General features: G+C 38.8%; 1 protein-coding gene across 1 annotated transcript in view; it reads left to right on the top strand.

The window, feature by feature from the left end:
* Window positions 1-22,470, top strand: part of LOC139722828 (contactin-2-like) — a 103,658-nt gene that overhangs the window by 12,819 nt on the left and 68,369 nt on the right. The window contains exons 2-6 of the mRNA XM_071634122.1: window positions 905-1,288; window positions 6,496-6,786; window positions 16,885-17,027; window positions 17,532-17,715; window positions 20,522-20,809. Of these exons, the coding sequence (XP_071490223.1) occupies window positions 1,210-1,288; window positions 6,496-6,786; window positions 16,885-17,027; window positions 17,532-17,715; window positions 20,522-20,809 (985 nt within the window). The 5' untranslated portion in view covers window positions 905-1,209. The remainder of the gene's footprint in view (window positions 1-904; window positions 1,289-6,495; window positions 6,787-16,884; window positions 17,028-17,531; window positions 17,716-20,521; window positions 20,810-22,470) is intronic.

Below are 22,470 nucleotides of genomic sequence, written 5' to 3'. Positions count from 1 at the left end.
CTTCTCTGTGATGCAATACATTTTGCCTTGTGGACTTACCTTGATCTTATATAGATCACACAGGCATTCTAGCTAGACACACACAGTCTCCTTCTGTTCAATGAATGGATTTTCTTGTAAAGAGTAGGGTTTGGTCTAATGTTAATAGTAATCCAATATTCCAATGTGCTCTTTCATATCTACCACACAGAACTTTTTCATGAGGATTACTGTATACGCCAAATATTTCGAAAGGTTTTTATTTTTTTTTGCGAATTTTGTGAGTCAGGTGCTATTCTTGAATTTAAAGACACGTGAAAATATTGACTTTTCTCCATATAAATGTGACATGTTCATACATTTCTCCATTCAGTACAGTACTCAACGATCGCAAATTTAACCACTCGCAAAATTGTCAGGAAGTTTTGATTCACAAAAATGTAGACTCCTGAAATATATGGCGTATACAGTAATCTTTCGGTCAGTGAGCATTCATTAATGGTGTTCCTCAAGGCATCATTGAACCAGTTTGAATTGGCCGGGGAATCCCCTCCTGGGTACCTGACTGATTAAATCAAATTAAATTGTCCAACAAGCAGGAAAGGATCCAAAGCACTGAATATATGTGTAAAAACTATCGTTGGGAATGAGTCGCAGTGTCTCTGCATGATCATGTTGTTTTCATCAGTTGAAATTTTTTAGGAATGGCAGACATCTTGTAATGGGGAAACAAAATACTTGTCGCAGGGCAGAAATGTTTGTGATCTAGACTGGTATTCTGAGTTTCAAATCCTGCATTATTACTGCCGAGACTTATCAAATGCCGCATAAATAAATTCATCCAATGTGTGCGTTGCTAGTGGCATGTTTCCACAAATTCCTTGATACTCCCAACAAATTTGTGTTTCCTCCCTCATTTCCTCAGATTTCCGCTCGGATCCTGTGACGAGGGAGCGTTCGCCAAATTCCAGACTTGAGCGAGTGATGCAAGGGCACATTTGACAGTGGGCAAAAATTGGAGGCAGAGCCAAGAAAAATAAAGAGAGGAGTATGTCACTGGAACTGAATGCGTGACAAAGTGAGGAAAACGTGGAGTTGATGTTCACGCAGAAGTCCATGTTTGGGACTATAAGTTTAGAGAGACAACGGTGAAAAGCCTAGCTGATAGAAGAAACCCTGTCATTCTCAGCAGCTGACGATCCACAGGAGCACTTGATTTTCAACACCACCATGGCAGATTTCCATTTATTACGATATTCAGCACTCATAGCTGCCATCTTACTTCTGTCCAGCTGCACAGCCAATGTTGGTACGTACAAGCATTATTTGACACTTTTGTGATTTTCACAACTTTTCTTCTAAAACCATCTTTTCATCAGCATGCCATAACATGGAAGTGAGATACTATCCTTTCAAAAAGAAACAAAATGAGAACTGATGTTCAACAAATCATTTGTTCAACAATTTTTTTTTTTTTTTTTGGGGGGGGTCTTCTGAAGAGCATTATAGGCTAAATATACACGTATACTATTTAAAAAGGACTAGCAACTAGCATGCTTATCCAAAAAGTCTGCTTAAATGTTTGCTTGATTACAATGATAAATATATATTAAAAGTTTCCAAATGCACAATTTTTAGCCACTTATTTTTTTTACAAAGAAATTAAACTCACTTTTCTACAAAATCTCAAATCTGTAAACTATTTGTCTATCTATCTATCTATCTATCTATCTATCTATCTATCTATCTATCTATCTATCCATGTGTCTATCTATTCATCTTCATATTGTATCTGTCTATCTATCTATCTATCTATCTATCTATCTATCTATCTATCTATCTATCCATGTGTCTATCTATTCATCTTTATATTGTATCTGTCTGTCTATCTATCTATCTATCTATCTACTTTGTATCTATCTATCTATCTATCTATCTATCTATCTATCTATCTGTCCATGTGTCTATCTATTCATCTTCATATTGTATCTATCTATCTATCTATCTATCTATCTATCCATGTGTCTATCTATTCATCTTCATATTGTATCTATCAATCTATCTATTGTATCTATCTATCTATCTATCTATCCATGTGTCTATCTATTCATCTTCATATTGTATCTATCTATCTATCTATCTATCTATCCATGTGTCTATCTATTCATCTTCATATTGTATCTGTCTATCTATCTATCTATCTATCTATCTATCTATCTATCTATCCATGTGTCTATCTATTCATCTTCATATTGTATCTGTCTATCTATCTATCTATCTATCTATCCATCTATCTATCTATATATCTATCTATCTATCCATGTGTCTATCTATTCATCTTTATATTGTATCTGTCTGTCTATCTATCTATCTATCTATCTACGTTGTATCTATCTATCTATCTATCTATCCATGTTCTTTCTATTCATCTTCATATTGTATCTGTCTATCTATCTATCTATCTATCTATCTATCTATCTATCTATCCATGTGTCTATCTATTCATCTTTATATTGTATCTGTCTGTCTATCTATCTATCTATCTACTTTGTATCTATCTATCTATCTATCTATCTATCTATCTATCCATGTGTCTATCTATTCATCTTCATATTGTATCTGTCTATCTATCTATCTATCTATCTATCCATGTGTCTATCTATTCATCTTTATATTGTATCTGTCTATCTATCTATCTATCTATCTACTTTGTATCTATCTATCTATCTATCTATCTATCTATCTATCTATCTATCTATCCATGTGTCTATCTATTCATCTTCATATTGTATCTGTCTATCTATCTATCTATCTATCTATCTATCTATCTATCTATCCATCTATCTATCTACAGTATATTTCATCTATCTATTCACTTTATACCCATTGATCTATCAGCAGTATTCCATCCCATGCTCTTTTCTCCAGTTTTTCCTCTCATAAATCATAATCCACTGCTACATTGACAGGATTTAAAGCCACTCAATCAACAAGAACAGAGGATTTGTAGTTACCAAGAATTTGTTTCAGATATGCCTTCTAGAGAATCCAGTCTCTACATTACCCCTATTCTCTGACTCACTGGGGATAACTGGGCCATGCTTCCTTGGCCTTATCACTAATACTAGAGATGTATTATAATTAGAATTCACTGGTAGAACTTTTTTTGTGCAAAAAAGAAAGAATCTACCTTTTTTCAAATTAAAATTTCTTATCAATCATTTGTAAAAAGATCACTACTGTCCTTCTAACTGTCACGTAGATGAATAAAAAAAAAGATAGTGTTAGGGAGGGATAGGACCATTCTTGAAATCAGAGTGGTTTGTATCTTACCTTTGGAGTAATTTTTTTGACCATCCTTCAGTGTGCTCAAGACAAGGCAGTTGGTCTCTAATAGAAACAGGAACTTTGGAGCTCACAGGAGTGAGATTTAAAGAGCAATTCCACACTGTTGTATGTTGAAGTTCACTGAAATGAATTTAGAGTAAAAGTCAGACAAATGGAATGATAGAAGTTTCATTAACATCAGCTATGAAAAAAAAATACTTGGAAATTTTATATGTATGCACCAAGCACATAGATATTGGAAGAGGCGATGACATCATTACCTCACAACTTTTCCATTTTTGTGAAGGATACATGTTGTGCGTCTTCTGTTTAATGATCTCACCTCAGATACTGAATAGATGTGTGCACAGTCCAGTTGGAAACTACACTAAGATCACCAATTTGTGAAAATATAATTATAGAAAAATTCAGAGTTCCATAACTTTCTTATTTCATTTCCACTTTTGATGTTCACCCTCTAAAATCCTGTTTGCCTTAATTAACTCTATTTATTGAAGCTAACTTGAACCTGATGTGAAATTACACAAAGCTTTCTATGCAGAGTTTGAATTTTCTCTGACTCTCTTGGTACGTACACACCTTGGTATATATGCACCTGTTGATAGAAACTCTAGAACTCTTTTAAAACTCAATCAGTGATGAAGTCATCACATACTACAGTTGAACCTCTATTATCCGGCCTCCCTTTATCCGGATCTCTCTATTATCCGGACGCAATCTCGCCGTGATTTTTTTTAATCTTTTTTTAATAATTACGGGAGGAAAGGGGGATTCCCAACTCCTTGAGAACTCCTACACAAACACACATGAATTACATATACTTGATACATTTCTTAATAATTATTTAGGTAAATCATCCCAAGAATTTATAAAAGAAAATGATTTCATTCTTGCAAACACGAACCTCTATTTTGGGGTCTGTTACTGAGTGTAACAATGAAAAGGTTGCAGTATACACATTACTACATGTGGTACTACAATGGGCTACATCAGTACATGTGTATGTATATAAAGCATTGAGTCTCCCGTATCCGGCCAAATCCCTTATCCGGATGAGCCCCGGTCCCGACTTGTCCGGATACGAGAGGTTCAACTGTATATCAAAACTGAATTTCTAAATACATGGGTTGTATGTTGTCACATATGAGCAGACACAAACAAACACACACATGCATTCTGATACACATGATACACAAACACCATCGAACATAATAATTATGAAAAGAAAAGTACAATAACCACACAACCTGAACACATAGCATTACATACTGTATCAAATGTTGTGGTGGAAGATTTCCTGGCGGATTAAGGATTAAAACTGCCTGTCCTGGATATGGTGTAAAGTAATATTGATCAGCACATGACTGCTAAGAGTGCTATTGTGCCATAGGCAGGGAAGGAGTGAGTTAATCCCTTACACTGATCCACCCTATATAAGCTGTTAACTGGGGATAATTTAGCTGTCTCCAGTGTAATGTCTACCAAGAGGAAGTGATGGATTAATGTGTAATGACCCTGGGAAGAGGGAAGGTGGGGGGGGGGGGGGGCTGGGAAACGGGAGAAGTGCCTTAGGGATTAAGGCGCCTTGAAATCTGGGACACCCAGTCATGTAAGGTGCACTGTTTCTATTTAGAGCAACTCAACAGTCCCGCCAAATTGTCAAATTTTGAACAAATGCAGTATCAATGATACTTGCCCATTTGCCCACCTTTGATTGAATATTATCTGACTCGAGGGTCTGTGCATATAGTTCTTGTCAAATATCTTCGGGATCAAATATTGCTCAAATGTTTTTATTGATACAAAACATGCTGCTACACACTTGTTTGTGTCCAGTAGCTGTGTTTGTGTGTGTAATAAGTACATCCAGCATTCTAAGGGAATAATAATGATTAATTGCTCACTAACAGGCCATCTGTGACTGTATTGACAAAGTTCTACAAAAACAATGTGTGCTCTACTTCATGCTGTTATGCTAGTACATGTACATGTAATTCTTTTAGAAGTGATAAAGTGAATTAGCCCCTTCCTGTCACAGAACTTTCAACAGTTAATGTTGAACATGAAATGAAAGCTGTAACAAGCGGTCATACCAGGGAGGTGGGACTGATAATGTAAACAATTTAAAGACATTCAGCTATCGGGGAGAGGTATGAATTCTTAAATAAAGGCAGATTCATGCAGGTATGTTAGGCATTGAAATTTGTGAAGGATCATTATTTATCAAAGGTAAAGAAAACTTCTACATGCTGCTGACTGTAACAAGCAATCCATGAGAACCACAAATGTATACTTTATTTTTGCAATGTAATGTGACATTTGCATTATACCTAGAGGTACATTGAATGATGACACAATTCTATAAAGCCTTCAGTTTGTGGGAGATTAGCTTTCTTATTTCAGGCATTTTTAGTGTACTGATAGTTTTCTTTATATTAAGTTAATTTATTAACAAACTCCTGTGCAGCTCACTTTTTAGACAGGAAAAGCTTTGTTCCTATTTGGTCATTTATAAGTCTCATGACTTCTCCATTTTGATTCATCAGGATTCCTTCCATGTAGGCTTTTATTGACTAGCTGTGGAAGGACTGAAAAAAAAAAAGAATCTTTATACAGTTCGACCTAGATTATCCGGCCATGTCGGGACCGGCGCTTATCCGGATAAGCGAATTGGCTGGATATGGGAGACACAATGTTAATGTAATTAGCTGCCGTCCAAGCTGCCGTCCCAGTGCACTGGCAGCTAGGCAGGTAGCGTACCCTGCAACGGTGGTGTAATCTATGATGGCCTGGGCAAAATTGTAGTCCCTTATTCACAAAAATAAAGTATGGTGAAAATCATACATGTTTTACCTCATTAGATATTGAGAAACATTGAGTTTAAAGTCACTGTTTTTTCTCAATTTTTGGATGGAAAAAAAGAAGTCCTTCACTGCGTGAACGCGTCCGGATAATAGAGATTTCCGGATAAAAGGAGGCCAGATAATCGAGGTCGAACTGTATGGTGATAATATAGCAGTGTGAAGTCAACTTCAATAGTGTGTGATAGTTGTGATAGACCTCCAATGCCAATAAGGGGAGAAAATATTGGTGTGAGGTTATGTCATAGTGCAATTAGCAGTATTCAAGCAACACTACTTTAACTGTATTATTTCCTTTGTATTCCAGTGTTCACAGAAACACCCCAGGACACAGTGGTGGTACTGGGGCAGCCGGCCATGTTTCACTGCACCTCATATGATGACATGAACCTGGGGATGGTCGTGACATCGTGGAGACAGAATGGCACCACAGTCCAGCTGGGAGGGCGCTTTTCCCTGTTCCCAAACGGGACCCTGTACCTTTCGACCACACAGGGCGAAGACCAGGGCAACTACAGCTGCACTGCAAGCGCCATCGACAGCCTTGGTCAGGTTCGGGATTCGAGGTCGACGACACCCGCAAGCCTCCAGTTTGCCTGTGAGTACAAATGCACACAAACTCTGCCAAGTTTTGTGTTAGATTTTTCAGGGAGAGACTCCTCAATGAGTAGCAACTGCCTATAGGTCATAATTCCATCACACACATTTCATTTCAAGTAAAATTTAATCATTTTTCTAGCTCTCTCTGCTTGCATTGTAGAGGGTGTCGTTCTTGCATGTTGTTTTGAAGTACAAATCATGCTGACAATGAAGCCAGAATATAACTGTGATGTTTTTTGAAGTACAGTATATCACACTTTTCTTATTTTCCTGCGTACGGGGCTCTGAATGAATGAGACAGGGAAAGATAACCATAAATCATAATAAGAGCTGAAAGTGTTACAGGAGTATCAAACCGACTCTCCAAAGTCTACTGCCTACCTCAGCATGTCTGCATCAGATAAATGCAGGTGGCAGACCAGTAAAGTCTTAATAAACAAGAACCAGAGGAGACATGCCTTCTCTAGCTTGCCTGTGTCTTCGTCTCCAGAGGGACGGTGTCAACAACATTTTCACCCCCGCAGGAAGTGGCTGGAAAGTGAGAGAAATAGTGTGAATTAAATGTCGATCTTCCCGCATGGGGGCACCTGACAACTTTCGGTTCAATATGACGCCGCCTGAGGTGCATCAGTGTTCGAAACGAGTCTTCCTCTTTGCGTACCGATACTTTTGTTTTGTTTTGTTTTCAAAATTTGACATAGATCAGATTTTTTTTTCTGTTATATTTTGGTGGAAGTGTGTCACATGTGGTATTTACAGACCTAAAGAGTTTTAGAAAGTTTCTGGTATTTCTTTGATGAACTTGTCTAACATCATATGACACATGCAAATGTCTGGAACTGCTTACTTAAACTGGACAACAATATCCATCTAAAGCACAGAATTATTGAAACAAAATTAGTATTTCAAATGTGACCAAAGAAACAAAAAGCAACAATGTTATGTGAAAACATGATCAATTCAAAATGTTAAGTGAATATTTTTATGTGAGTAATTCTTCATGCTGGGCTGGGTAAGATGAGTTTCGCATGTTTTTTGATTCCACAGAATCAAGACATGAACTACTGGAACTTATAACATGCAAAAATATTTGCTTGCTTTTATTTACGTGCTGGTTTCTGGTTGCGCGAAATGCACGAACATTTCCATACTGCGAAATTTCAACTTTTACATGAATTAATGAACACCGTAGCATGAATTACAGTTCACTTATGGATAGTATGCCACTGTAAGCATGATCCCACTTCAGGCAGAGCAAAGTGAATGTAAGATTTCATTTGGTACGACAAGGTCCAGTTGTAAAGTTACAAGTACATCAAATCAATCAAACAGGCCACCCCCCCCCCCCACAAAAAAAAAGGATCATGAACTTGTCTCGTGTTAGTGTAGTTAATGGGTAAAAAAAGAATCTCGTCACAGTCATGATCTGTCACCAGTTAAATCCGTGGTCCTCAAAGCGTGTAATTTGCTGATATCACGTTCGTTGCTAACTCCGTTGCGCTCCATCAGTTTTGCCTGTCAGTGGACGTAGCCTGGAGTCAGACAGTCACTCTTTGCAGGTGATGACTGGCAAGTGCTAGTTTTGGAGATGCAACCTTATAGCACAAAGTCAGTACCGGGTACTCACTACTGCACTGTAGTTGGTATTACAGCTTTAATACCTGCTCTCCAAAGTTTAAACAGATACACCAGAATGGACTCATATGCATTTTGTCATAATAGGAAACTCTCTTAAACTTACTAATGCAGGGTCCTGTCTATGACATCTGCTTACAATGTGTTGGGACTTTTAGAACTTACTTGATAATATTGTAGGGCACGATTTGTTAGCTTCTTAAACACAGTCACATGATAGCTAGCATGCAGGTCCATACACACAGTGTTTATAAAAGTCACGTCTAAATTAGAGGAGGCATATGGCAATAAAACTTGGTACATTATATAATCTCACCTCCCTGGTTCAGTCTGCTATTTTCATTGTATGACACTTCTAAGTGCAGCTAGGAGTTGAAATGTGATTTGAAATTAATACAATGTATATCCAAACAGCAGCTGACTGTAGTACACTGTCCATCTCTTTCCAGCTGTCATGTTCCCTGTAGGCATATCATTTAGTCAAGGTCTGTTTTCTCATACTTGTACATGTATTTTACATTGTGCTCACACTGATATTTCTTCTTAATTTCAAAGAATGCATACATTATGCATAGACTACAACAGGCTCTGTGTTAAATATGTTTCTCAATGGAACAGTTCCCCCCCCCCCCCCCCAAAAAAAAAAAAGTCTTGGGACAAGCATGGGGAGTTACATTGTACAAATAAAAATCAAGAAAGAAAGAAGAAGAAGAGCTCTTTTGTTGACAGGATCCTAATTAGAGCTGCTTAAAATTACAGTCATGTGTAGGCGATAGGTGGGGTGGGGGGTGGGGGGGGGGGGTGTATACGGGAGCAGGTGTGAAGGTACTAGAAGTGAGAATTGGGCCAACATACATAAGTAGCTGGGGGGGGGGGGGGGGGGGGGGTAGGCAGCCCCACCAGGTCATCTTGTTTACAGTTGATAAGTGCCAGAGACAGAAAACATGTAGGAAAGTTTAAAAGATCATGTCAAATGGCCATGTCTGCTGAGGCTGCTCAGTTTGATGGCACAACCCTTTAATGCACAAGCAATACCTTCTGCAATTATTCCTGTTTAGGTCTTTTCTTTTTAATGAAACAACTCTCAAACGGTACACAGTACAATGACATATATCGTATATACGAATAGTGAATTTAAAGAGTGTGATCAGTTTGTATGAGGTGAAAGATGAAGTGAGCACTGTATTCAGCGAGACAAAGTGTCTATTCTTTCACTGAATGAAAATCTTTTTCCCTTGCACAGTTAAAGACCATACACAATTTGTTTTGATATACCCAACATCTTGAACATCACAGATTTGGTTCACGACAGTTCCTGAAGAAACTGTAATTACAGAAATGGTAATGATTTGTACATGATACAGTTGTATGAGGAAGTAATCAATTGAAATTGTTGACAATAAATACATGTAAGTAAAGAAAAAAAGAAGTGAAAAAAAAGAGGGTAAGTTTTTTGCTTTTTTTTCTTATCATGTTACATGTTGTCATATTTTTTTATTGTGAGACAAGAGCACCACGCTGTAGAAGTGAAAGAACTCCAAACTGAATCTTTTAAAAGAAGCACACATAATCATGGAGTCAGGCTGGAGTGAGGGGGGGGGGGGGAGGGTGAAAGTTAGGAGAAATAAGTGAAATTAACAGTAGGAGGGGATGTGAAGTAATGCAACAGGTATTTACCAATAATGCTTGTCAGTCTAGAAAGTAGACATGTCAGAGTGACAGGACAGGACCGGATATTGTCCAATAGGACCCAGTGGACAACCTGCCGAGATTTGATTTCTACCGTCTCACCTCCCTGATTTCTACAGGCATACATGACTCCTCCACAGCTAGATTTGGGATTGACGGGGTAGGGTATAGAGGTGGGAGGGGGGTAGGATGAATGGACTTTTTTTCCCCCTTTTTTATTTTCCGGAAAGAGGGTCCATCATTCCACAGATTGGTATTTGACCGGTGTCCTGTCATCAAGCTGTCACCGTGACACACGACTCTGATGACTTGGCCCTGGTGACAAGCGGCCCATGACTGACATGGCATGGTTGTACGTGTGTATGTGTGTGTGGGGGGGGGATGTCAGGATGGGGGAGGAACCTGACCTAGGGCTTGTCTAGAGATCGATATGAGCTGTGAGCCATTGTAGAAATGATACCTGTGTGCTCTTGAAATGGCACACTCCCCAATGGTGAAACAATGATTGTGTTCTAACTGCTTTAAAAAGTGGAGAAACTGTGCGCTTCAAATTCTTACTGTTGCAAAATTGGTGGCTTATACACATGTATTTGAGTCACTAATTGTAAGTATGTACTTATCTATTTGTAAACTTGGGGGCTATTATCTCATTATAAATATTTGAGTCACTAATTGTAAATATACTTTTAATGACATTGGACATGAATTTGCCATCATTTGATTAGATACATTGTACATTCTAATTGTTCATTTAAATGATAACTTCATAATTTGCCATGTGTCCCACAGATCGTCAATAGGATAACAAACTTTTCGAAACTTGGCAAAACTTTTGAGCAGTGTTCACTATGAAAACTGTATAAGGATCAATGTATAATTACTCGATGAAGACAATGACTGTAACCCAGTACTACAGTGGATGTTGGTATCACTTTCAGATGGGGATTTTAGATAATGATAATGATGATAATGATGATGATTGAAATAATAATGATAGTAATAATAGTAATGATTTAATAATGATTATAGTAATGCCGTAATTGTGGCTGAGCTGCTTAAACTGCTGGAGAACATGGAAGTATAACTTGTAAGTACCTGTATACAATTAATAAATCATAGTTTAATGGGCTCTTTAACTTATCATAACAACAATTAATAGTGACATCAACTACAGCAATGATAATGAAAATTATTGTAGTTAACATGATAGTAACAATTATAGCAATCCAAGTAAAATTTTACCGTCCAATCTATGGACTTGCCTGAAGCTAATTGTCAAAAGGTCTTAACTGCACATGTTTCAAACAATACACATACAATGTATGATGTCTTCTTTTTAAGAGAAAACTAAGTTGTTTGATCTACATGTTGGGCTTCTTTTCACAAAATCTGGCAACATCCCAAGAACGTACTCGGGGCTTTAAAGGAAGAAGATGGAGATCGATGACAAGGGACGGCGAGGCAAAGTCGTCGCTCGCTGTTTGCCGACCGCTGAACCATGATCGTCCTCGCATCCTGCCGTGATCTCATCGTAACGGATCCTCCGCTCTTTCCCTCCTCTACCCTTGACATCCTTCTTCACTCTCTTTATCACGTTTCCGATTCGCTTCTCTTTTTCAAGTCTAAATGCCCCAGTTTTCCCCCTCCTATTTATTCAGGTTCTGTTTCAAAATTCTTCCTTCCCAAACGCTGTTCTCCAAGGACACACACACACACATACACACGCACACGCATTCGTCATCTATGTTTGAAAGATATTGTTCCCAAGAGCATAAAATCATCCTGATATGAGGATTTTAAGTTCTGTTATTGGATTGACTCTGAAATCAACAAGATTTTGCATTCTTTCCCAGCTTCCCGTGTGATGAAATATGGCTATGGCTACATGTATACTGATTACCTTGCCTCGTCTGTCTTGGTGAAGCCACGGTAACCGTAAAAATCTTGATACTTCAGTGAATATGAATGGTAGGGTTCCAGCTATATTTCCCAGAGGGTAGAGTGTAGCTCTTTCTCAATGGTACAAGTTTTTCTTTTGAATTCAAAATGGGTTCTAATTGCACCATGATGTCCTAGAAGTACAGAATACATTGTAGAGTATGACCAAGCGTTGTGTGACCGGACAGGTCGTGGGACCGGACGCATATTATAAGTGCATCTGTAATGAAAATGACGCACCCAGGAATTCTCGCGCCGTTTTCAGAGTATGTTGTCTAGTATATGAGGAGTCTATATCAAGTCTTTGAGGTAAAGAAGGGTGCACATTCTATGTAAAATAGGTAAGTTTTCACACGCGAACGTACAAACTTAAGTGTGCGGAAACCCAATCCCCCATCATACTAGTAACTTGGGATGTGGCTACAAAGTAGGATTCTAGTCCTGTTTCGACAATGGAACGTCTTTGCATTCAGTTTTCATGATTCCTATTGAGTGCAGCAATTTGAGGGGACTTTAAAAATTTGGAATGCACTGTATCTCTGTCAGCTTGGCATTTGAGATGATATACAGGACCCACATGTTTGTTCTAGAACAATAAAGTGAATTTTATGAAATATCAACGAATTGGTTACAAATTGTACTTTTCTGTTAATTTCCTTGTGGCCCCTGCAGTATTCTCCTGGCTTGATATATTTACCAGATTCAGCATGACCAGTATGTACATTGTAGATACAAACAATACCATATAGACATATATGTTTTGCTGATTTAAAGGATTTCATATGAGTTTAAAGAACTTTTGAGTTTATTGAATGCACTACAACATGCATTTAGCATGACCAGATTGTGCCGTTTTAATAAAATAATCTCTTTGATGATATAATGCCGTGAGCATTGTGATGCGCAATCTTATACCATAGAAGAGTCATTAGCTTGCACGTACTTGTTCTCTGCAATTCGTTCTAAGACACTTGAGCATAGTTACTGTAATATCATCAAAACCATCTTTGCTGATTGAACAGATGCCTCAGTCAATGCAATGGGAAGAGTAAGGAAATTATCGCTTGACATTTCAAAGGATTAACGATATCTCTCTTTCACAGAGTCCCACAGAATCTGCCTGTAAATATTGATTTATAATATATGCTCTGGTGCAAGATTTAATGTCGCAGGCCTGTAATGGCGCTTTTTTCCTTTCTTTTTCTTTTTTTCTTTTTGTTGTTGTTTAAATTTTCAGTGTGAAAGGAGGCTGACCTTTCCCCTTCCCTGTAGCAGCTTCTTTATAACTTCCCTTATTAACCTCATTTCCTGTCAGTGATTAGGTACTTGCCAGACTCTTTCTCTGACCCACTGAAACCACAAAGTAACATGTTGTAGAAAGTAGGCAGAATCAAGCCAGCCAATGATGTAATCGCTAAGTACATTCATGACTAAATCTTAATACATGCACATACAAGGTTTGTAAGTGCATTTTCATTTTGTGAGGTCATTGTGACGTCTTCAGTGGTCTTGTCCATGTCACATGAGAGTTCTAACCATTCAGAAACCAGCTAGTGACTTGCCAATATCAAACTGTAGTCATAGTTTGAGGTGAGAATTGCACAATTTGTTTTTCATCTTTCTTTTAACCCATGCAGTGAACAAATCTACAGTCTAATATAACTTAAGTCTGACATAACTTAAGAAATTCATCAACTTTAAAGGCACGTAGTGCCAGTAGTGTAGAGGGCACTGTTGATGATACTGCCGATCACCGTTAGCATTGATACGAAGATTGCCGAAGTTGAGCTGTCATCATGAGTAAAGCGCGTAGGTGTTGGTAGGTAACGTTGCCTTCGTTGTCTTCTCTGCGCATCACGCAGTCTGTAGTCAATGCCAGGGTGCGTGCATACAATATGTGCTTCTTATTATGACATCACAAAAGAAGTTTGCTAAAGCTGTCATCCCAGTCAGCCGAATCATGAGCCGAACTGTGATTGAACCACTGACTACGTGTGGATCGGACTTCTCCGGACTCGGGGAAATGGGTCACAGCGTAGGAGCTAACGAGGAGTCGATAGCGTAGGTCTCTATAGGAAACTTGCGCCTTGTGCCCGCGTACGCATTTGACTAAACCACCGGGACCTTGTGCCTTTAATTCTTGTGATTTCACTCACCCAAAAACACTATGAATAGTTCAAAAAACTTATACGAAACTTTTAAGTACATGTATGATTATTTTTTTCCTGATTGCACATTGAGTAATGAAATTGAATCCATGACAATAACATACCAGTCTGATGCTGCAGGGTTATACAATCTCCATTCATATGATGATTTATTTATCCCATGAAATACGTATTCATTTAATCACTTGCAGTGGAGTCATAAATTTTGGCCTCAGAGGGATAAAAAAAAATCCGGACTATCAACTTTTAGACAATTGAAAAGCCACTGCACAAATTTTGCAGGATTTCTTGGAAATTACTTACAGGAGCTTTGAAATCTCTAAGGTGTTGCGGGGATGTCAAGGGAAGGGGGAAGAGGGGGGGGGGGGTTTGTGGCGGTGGTCTGGGTCGAGTGAGCTCACCAACTGGCTGAGCAAACAATCTCGTTAAAATCCAAACTCACCTGAGGATATTGGGGAAGGAGGTCATTACCAAATTTCTCTCCTTACTTTCAACCTGTGATTAAAGTGTTGCATTTTTTTCATTTTAACTTTTTTTTTTGGTGTCTTTTTTCCCCCATATTTAAAGGCGAATGAGAGGGCATGGGGCTGGCAAGTTTATTGCTTTTATACTACCGCTAGCCATCTGTATGTTTGTGTGTCTCCACTTTTCGACATCGTTTCTATTCTTGGACTGTTTTCATTCAGTCTTTCTTTCTTTCTTGAGTAATATTAGTACCTGATACCCCTGTAGCGATTTCTCAGAAACTTTAAGAGGTGGCTTTGAATGTGAAAATTTGTCGTAGCAGAAAGAATCTATACAGTATACCACTTAAGAGTTTTGTTAAAATACAAAGTACCTTATACAATTGTGTAGCAGAAGGTCTTACAAATGACAGGGACGTTTAAACTGTATTCATAATCTTTTTCCTCTCTGCTGTTCAATGTACTGTAGGCCTATGTCCTCTCGTAGGATGATAAAGTAGGTCTTAGAGGTATAGTAGAAATTACTAGATGAGTTTTGGACTTTCTTAATGGTTAAATGCATTTTTGTTTAACAATAATGTGTATCATTCCTGTTCACATTCTTTGGTTTTAGTGAGAGAGGAAAATTGATGATGCTTGGGATCTTTGATTGCTTTATTTGGTTTCATTTCATCTGATGTACATTAATTGTCAAAATGTTTCACTGGCGAAGACCAAATTGGCAAGAACAAATAAAGCGAGCACAAAATTGATATGCTCTGAACTGGTTGTGCCACTTGACTTCTCTTAACACATTTGCTGGACTCACTCCAGGCTCATGATGTAGACGTCCATCAATTTGTCGAATTCAGTGTAGCATGTCCCAAAGCCCCAAAGTCGTAATCCAGTCATGTCTGCTATCAAAACCACATCGTAAATTTGTGATAATTACACTGGCAACAAGGGCAAACCGTTTCCTTTCTCGTTCCTTGTCAGTTTAATTGATTTCCTATTGATGTGAGACCAGTCGCGTCCACACACTCCGTTTCGACACGATTCTCTGCGACCACAAGACTATGCCGACATCAAAATAGCCATCAAAACAGGAACAGACTTTTTCTTAGCGTGCTCTACCCCAATTTGGCAGTATTTAGAAGTAGATATTTCTTAACTGCTTCTTCCAGCAAATACAAACAAATTGTATCATTTTCAGCAGTTTTGCATTAGTATCACTATGTCATATCATTTTTTTTTTAAATCTACTTTTAATAGCGTTTCATATCTTATTGTATTTCATAGCTATCAATACTAATTCAGATAGATAAAAGGAGAGATGTATAATGTATTGATGCTGAATAATGTGGCATCTATTTTGTTGTTTATAAGTTGCAGATCCTTATATGCACATTTTAAAGGTTGCACACAACACTTACAGTTCCTTCATGGGGTCTTTTCCTGTGGTGTATCAAGACATGTAGCATTGTTTGTATGTGTGTCTAGTACCAAATAAAAGTGATGACCTGAAGCTCAATAGGATGGTTTAGCTAGAAATTTTTTGAATCATAAGAATTCCTGCATATTTCTGATTTATCTGTCAGTAAGCTTTTGATTGCAGTGCGAGATTTGGAACAGCTGTTAGAGCTACAAACATCACTATTTGGCCACTGCAGTGCTGTTGAATTCTACTGCTTGAGTTATGACCACAGTGGTTGTGTTGAAGGGGAAGTTTCCCCAAATATACAATGGATTGAGTGAATATATAGCAGTATTAGAAAGACACATCGGTGAAAGTTTGAGGAAAATGTTTTACTGATATATTCTTCTAATATTGCTACATTCACTCAATCCACATACTTCCCCTTTACATGAATACAATGTAAGTAGCATTATAAAGGAACTTTCCTGTAAATACAAACTGTATGTACACTGTAGATTCTAAGTTTACATCTTTGGCTGGAAAAATTGAATATGGGCATAACAAATGATTGTGATCATGATTGTGAGCGAGTTTGATGTTGAAAAGAGTATTAACATTGCTTAAATACCCAGCAAGAGATGTTTTTTGTATTATGCAAGATATATTAATTGCCAGCAATAAATGCTAATACCGTATATGCAGGATTTGATCCTTTCACAGCTCCCTCCCACCCCGTCCCTCTCGTTCTCTCCCTCAATCTCTCCCCAATATCTCACCCTCTGTCTGTCCTGTCTCTCCCCCTACAGATCTGGAGGAGGTGTTCTACCAGCCCACTAACCTGACCGTTATAGACAGGCAAGAGACACCGGCCTACTTCCAGTGCATCACAGGGGACAGTCTGCCCCTCGCCAGCGTCTCTTGGGAGAAGGACGGCCAGCCACTCCGTGATGTAAGCAAATATAGGCTTTAGGGCCTGCAGCACTTTTAAAAGTGGAGACCCTGTACAGAAAAATTATGTCCTAGGTGTAGTTAACTTTGAGAAATAGACTTCATTTCAAAGAGACATGGTAGTGAAAGCCTTATCTGACATTAGTTTTAATTTTACTTAAAATACATATGAGAATGTTATCTAATTTTACACCCATCTGAAATCTCCACCTTTATATGACTTCTCAAATCACTTGTCTGAATTTTATCCATTGAATGTAAAGTGTTGGATTTTGAATGCTACACTCCCAAGTTTATATGACCTTTCCTTAAAGAAAGGTATTGAATATGAGATGTATGTAAGAGCTTTATGATATAAAAGTCATTGGAAGGTTTTGAGAATATTTTCAAAGATTTATATATACAAATGTATTTTAAGAAGGTGCAGGAGCCCTGATTGAAATTCAGCTGAAAGTGTTAAGTAGTTGGCAAACTTTTGGTCCTCTCTTCAACCTGCCTGCCACAGGGGGAGATGGACATGTCGATCTACTCATCCCAGTTTGGGGATCAGAATTCCTTGAAGGTGTCTGGAACCCTGCAGATCAATGCGGTGACGGTGTCCCACGCCGGGCTGTACCGGTGCGTGGTGACCAACCCACTCCTACCGAACCAGCCCACGAGGAGCGCCCCTGGATTACTCACCGTCAACGGTGAGTGGCCAAACTTGAGTGTATTTTTGTACTGCTGATGGGATCAGATTAGCTTGGAAGAGGGGACTGTTGTTATAAAAGAAAGCAGAAAACTTTCATTACTTGGGGAGATCATACAATAGGAGATTCAGTCCTCTCCTAAGTTTTAGTAGTCTGCTGGATAGAGGAAAGCAGCTTTGAACAAAAGGAAAAAAGTTTTAAAACAAGAGTACCAGGGCTCTTGTAAGTGATCATCCTACCTCATTGGCGACTCATGCAGTGATGTGTGTTGCCATGGCAACGCTAAGCCGGCAGCCAATCAGCCGTGGCTGTATCAAATTGTTGCGGTGGCTCATGCCGATATTGCAAGATAAGAATGGTATAATCGCATTTATAGCATCAGCACTAATAGAGACAAAAAGTGAAGTACTAGTAAAATGATAATTCCTAACCGCATGTCAGTTTACAGACAGCTACATTAAGATGGTGTCCATGATATGTCTACCTGTAGATATTTTTGGCAATGTCATGGACACAATGCATATTTCAATATTATGTTACATTATTGTGAGTCATATTCAAAGTAAACGCTGTGCAGCTATAATGGTTAAAGAGCGAGCACAATTAAATCTAGTCATACGAGGGGAATGTTAAAGTTGCTATTTTAAATCATTGACTAACATGGTGAAAGATAGGGTTTGAGAGAGAGAGAGGTAAGAGTCATGAAAATTGATACCTGTAAATAACATTTTCCATCAGTACGTGGTCCCCAGTGAGTCTGATTAAGAGTTTGTCATACACTTGAGGGGATGGATGGAATATTGAGTGCTACACAACAGATATTGTGTCTAGTTAGGACCTATTTTCGGAGGGTCTGACTTTCCAGTTCTTGCAGGGGGGATCAAGTCTGGATTAAAGGTGATCTGAGCTGGGAATAGTGGGAGGGATAGGAGTCCATGTCACTTTCGGTGGTTTTTCAAAGGGAATCAGAAATGTAGAAATTGGACAGCTGTGTGTGAATACCTGCGTGCTGCGCATTCCCCACCAGTCCCTCCTTATCAATCATGATTAATGTGTTTGAAGAGAGAGTCAGCAACCAGGGAAATGGCTCACCCTTTGCTGCTCAGTGAAGCCGTGCTGGACAGATGCATTACCAGGGCTGATGATTGATCATTTTTGATACGTCAGTAGTGCTTGATAATCTATCGTTTTGGAGATTGTCCAGTTTTGTAGGGTTAAGTCTGTTTTTACTTGCCCAGTAAACTGACGTGGGATCTTTAACGTGCATGAGTCATGACTCCCTTACACATGGGTCCTCCATTTAAGCCCTTCTATACAAGGGACTTTGGATAGTGTAACACTATGGCCTGAATTCACGAAGGTGGTACAAATAAAACCATGGTTTAACCCATGGACAAAAACCATGGACAAAAACCATGGAGCGCCAAGTGTCGCATGGAATATTTCGTTACGAAATCAGTCATTTTGTCGATGAAATGATTGTTTTGTAACGAAATGACAACATTTTGAAACTAAATGAACATTTCGTCCACGAAATGATAAATTCGTTAACAAAACGGTCATTTTGTCGACGAAATGACCAATTTCGTAATGAAATATTCCGTGCGACACTTGGCACTCCATGGTTTTTGTCCATGGTTTAAACCATGGTTTCATTTGTACCACCTTTGTGAATTCGGGCCAATGTGTTTTTTTATGCTAATTAGCACTCAAGGCACACAAGAGTTAATTAATTTTGACCTTTTACCAGAGCAGATTACACAAATGTATATGATTGCACTGTTACATTGCACAGCTCGACTCAGTTGGACTCAGTCCAAAGTCATTTGGTTGCAAGGTAGATGCACCATGGACTGAGCCACCTTACTGCCCTATGGTCTGAGCCACCTTATTGTCCTATGGTCACACACTCAGTTAATCTCCATCTGGCCTACTGCCCACTGCAGTAGTACAGCATAATTCATATTTCTTCACTTTATCCTGCAATCTCCTCTTCCCTGGAGAAGTCGTTTAAAAGCAATTGTTCTATAAATTCAAAAAATGACTTCTTTTTTTTCAACGTGGTTTCAGAAGTCAAAGTGTCATACCATTGATGCTGTTCAATGATTGGAATAACAACTGCTTACATCAAAACTTTGAACAGCTTGAAAATGTTTGCCATATAGAGAGATACTGTATAAGCTGTTATTTTCGCGAGGATTTAATTTTCGCGAATTTCGCGAATCACAGTTGGATCGTGAATTTAACAACACACGAAAATGTCTCCATGCGCCCTGTTAATAGTACATTAACTTTCAAGCGTCTGCATCAATTCACGAAAACAACATCTCGCGAAAATGCCAGTGGCCTTGTCATTCGCAAAAATATCTGTACGTGAAAATAACAGCGTATACAGTAACATATAGACTTGTACTATTTAAGCAGCAATCACTTGTAAGATTGATACTGATGAAATTCCATTGGCTTATTTTATCAAGCACGTGATATGAGACCCTGATCTGAGGAATGTTGTTGGTTTCATTTTTCACTTATACCCAGATTTTGAAACTTCTTTAATCATTTCTTGAATCCACCATAAGTAATTTTGTTAGTTGCATTGTCCACAAACTACTTCATTACATTAACCCGTTGAGGACGGTTTGATTTTGCTACAACACGCATTTCCCGTAGACGCTTGCCCGAGTATACTCGGGACTCGTCCTCAACGGGTTAAAGTGGTTCCATGAATTCAGTCAAGAAATGCAGTGTGTGAATAAGTTAGGTCTGTTGTCTATAGTTGTCTTTGCCTGATATATCATTCCTACAGCAAACCCAGGGGCCCCGTACATCAGTACCGGCCCTTCCAGTCGAATCATTCCTGTGGGCCAACCAGCGACCTTCCCCTGCGTCATTCTCGGTGACCCCGCCCCGACCATCACCTGGCTCATTGATGGGGTGCCCGCAGACTTCAGCAACTCCTCCAATGCCGCCGTGCTGTCTAGCGGCTCGCTGTCCTTTTTATCCGTGAGCCTGGATGATGAGGCTAGCTATGTCTGCACAGGAACCAGTCGGCTGGGGTCGGTGTCCACCAGCAGCGCCACCCTGACTGTGGCAAGTGAGTACATATATCTGGAAAGTGTCTTAATCTTTCTGTTCGGTGTCACTTCACTTCATTTCTTCAGGCAGAGAGCGGGTAAATGGGTCAAGGGAATGGGAGGTGAATGTATAGATGGGAAGGGTAGGTAGAATGAGGGTGGCTGAGGAGTGGGAATGGATAAATGATTAGAAGGGGTGGGGGACCGGCTGGGTTGGACTGGTTTTCAGAAGAAAAGTTTAAATGTGGATAATGGGGAGGAAGGGAGAGTTATTGTAGGGGTAATGAAAAGTTGCCCATAATGGAAGAATTCAGATTTACCAGTCCTCAGTTTATTCTTTAATAGATTTGCCCTTTCCTGTCTATACCCATGGCCATGCAGACAATAATGTCACATGGCCAGCAAAATAGGAAACTAGAGACAGTAATTTCCCTTTTGTAGGTCCATCAATTCAGTTCCTGTCTCTAATGGGATAGGTCAGTTCACTTTTAAAAGTTCTCAAGCACACACACACACACACACACACACACACACACACACACATATGTGTCGAGCATACTTCTTGAATCTTATGCGTACTTGTGAATATAGCAGACATGTAGGGCTGTACTTGAGTGGATACTTTCAAGCATATGTGCACCACTTTAAAAAGTGACTCAGAGGTTTCCTGGAAAAGATATTAATGCAATTCATTCTTAATCACAAGAGAAGAAGAGATCATATGCTAAATTTTAAGGTTTAATTTTCTAATTTTCAAAGTTGATTTTCTGGCACTTATTCCAACCTTAAAATGAGAATGCCCAGCAAGTGTCACCATGCACATTATGTAAAGCACTAGTGCTCTAACAATTGAAGACTTTTCAAGCTGATTTGAATTTTCAATACTATATGTGTGTTTACATTCATAGTTTCAAAATTGCAAGCTAAACTTTATGCCTTTAGCTTTTGTGTTAATACTGTTTATGTACTAGACATATTTTGGAAGTATATGAATTTTGAATTAATTTGCAATAAAATTCAAATTCAAACCTGTAATAAGTCAGCTTTCTGTGACTTTTCTAATGCATAGAAAATGATGCATCAGAGAGGCAAGAAACACACTTGTGGGTTGCATTAGTGACATGGCATTTGCTCCTGGGACAATTGCTCTAGTCTTATTTCCTCCAAGGACTTAGAGTCAGGGTTAGGGTTGTGATAGGGTTTGAGGTTTAGTTTGATGTAAGGATTAGGATTAGGATTAGGGTTATGTTTGTGGGAAGAATATATATTTGGCTTAGCGTGCAGATATTTCATGGGAGCAATTGTCACAGGGGCAAATGTCATGGAACCGTTGCATTAAAGCCCAATGCATTATATGCTTTACTTTACGACAGGGCTGAAGGAACTGCTTCACATTCTGATAAGAGATTGGTCGCTGATTCAGAATAGAATATGGATAGAGACCAAACCACCAACTCAATGTTGCCAAGTTAATCTGGGATACTGCTGTCGGATCTTTATATTTATCTGCGTAATCATTAGCTGCTAAATGAATGAGTCACACTCTGTAATGCGTAAATGTTCATGTTGATACTCACGATGCCAAAAAAGCAAATCGCCTATTATTTTGATATTTAGTAGAAAGTGTACGGTTGCACTCCCATGGTCTGCTGGACAAGTTGGCTGTGCCAGTGTCAATTTC

This window comes from Diadema antillarum, unplaced genomic scaffold (genome assembly GCF_040938485.1).
Source record: "Diadema antillarum isolate AM-2024a unplaced genomic scaffold, OU_Dant_1.0 scf00000172, whole genome shotgun sequence".
Lineage (NCBI taxonomy): Eukaryota > Metazoa > Echinodermata > Echinoidea > Diadematoida > Diadematidae > Diadema > Diadema antillarum.
This window is presented reverse-complemented; position numbering and strand designations above follow the sequence as displayed.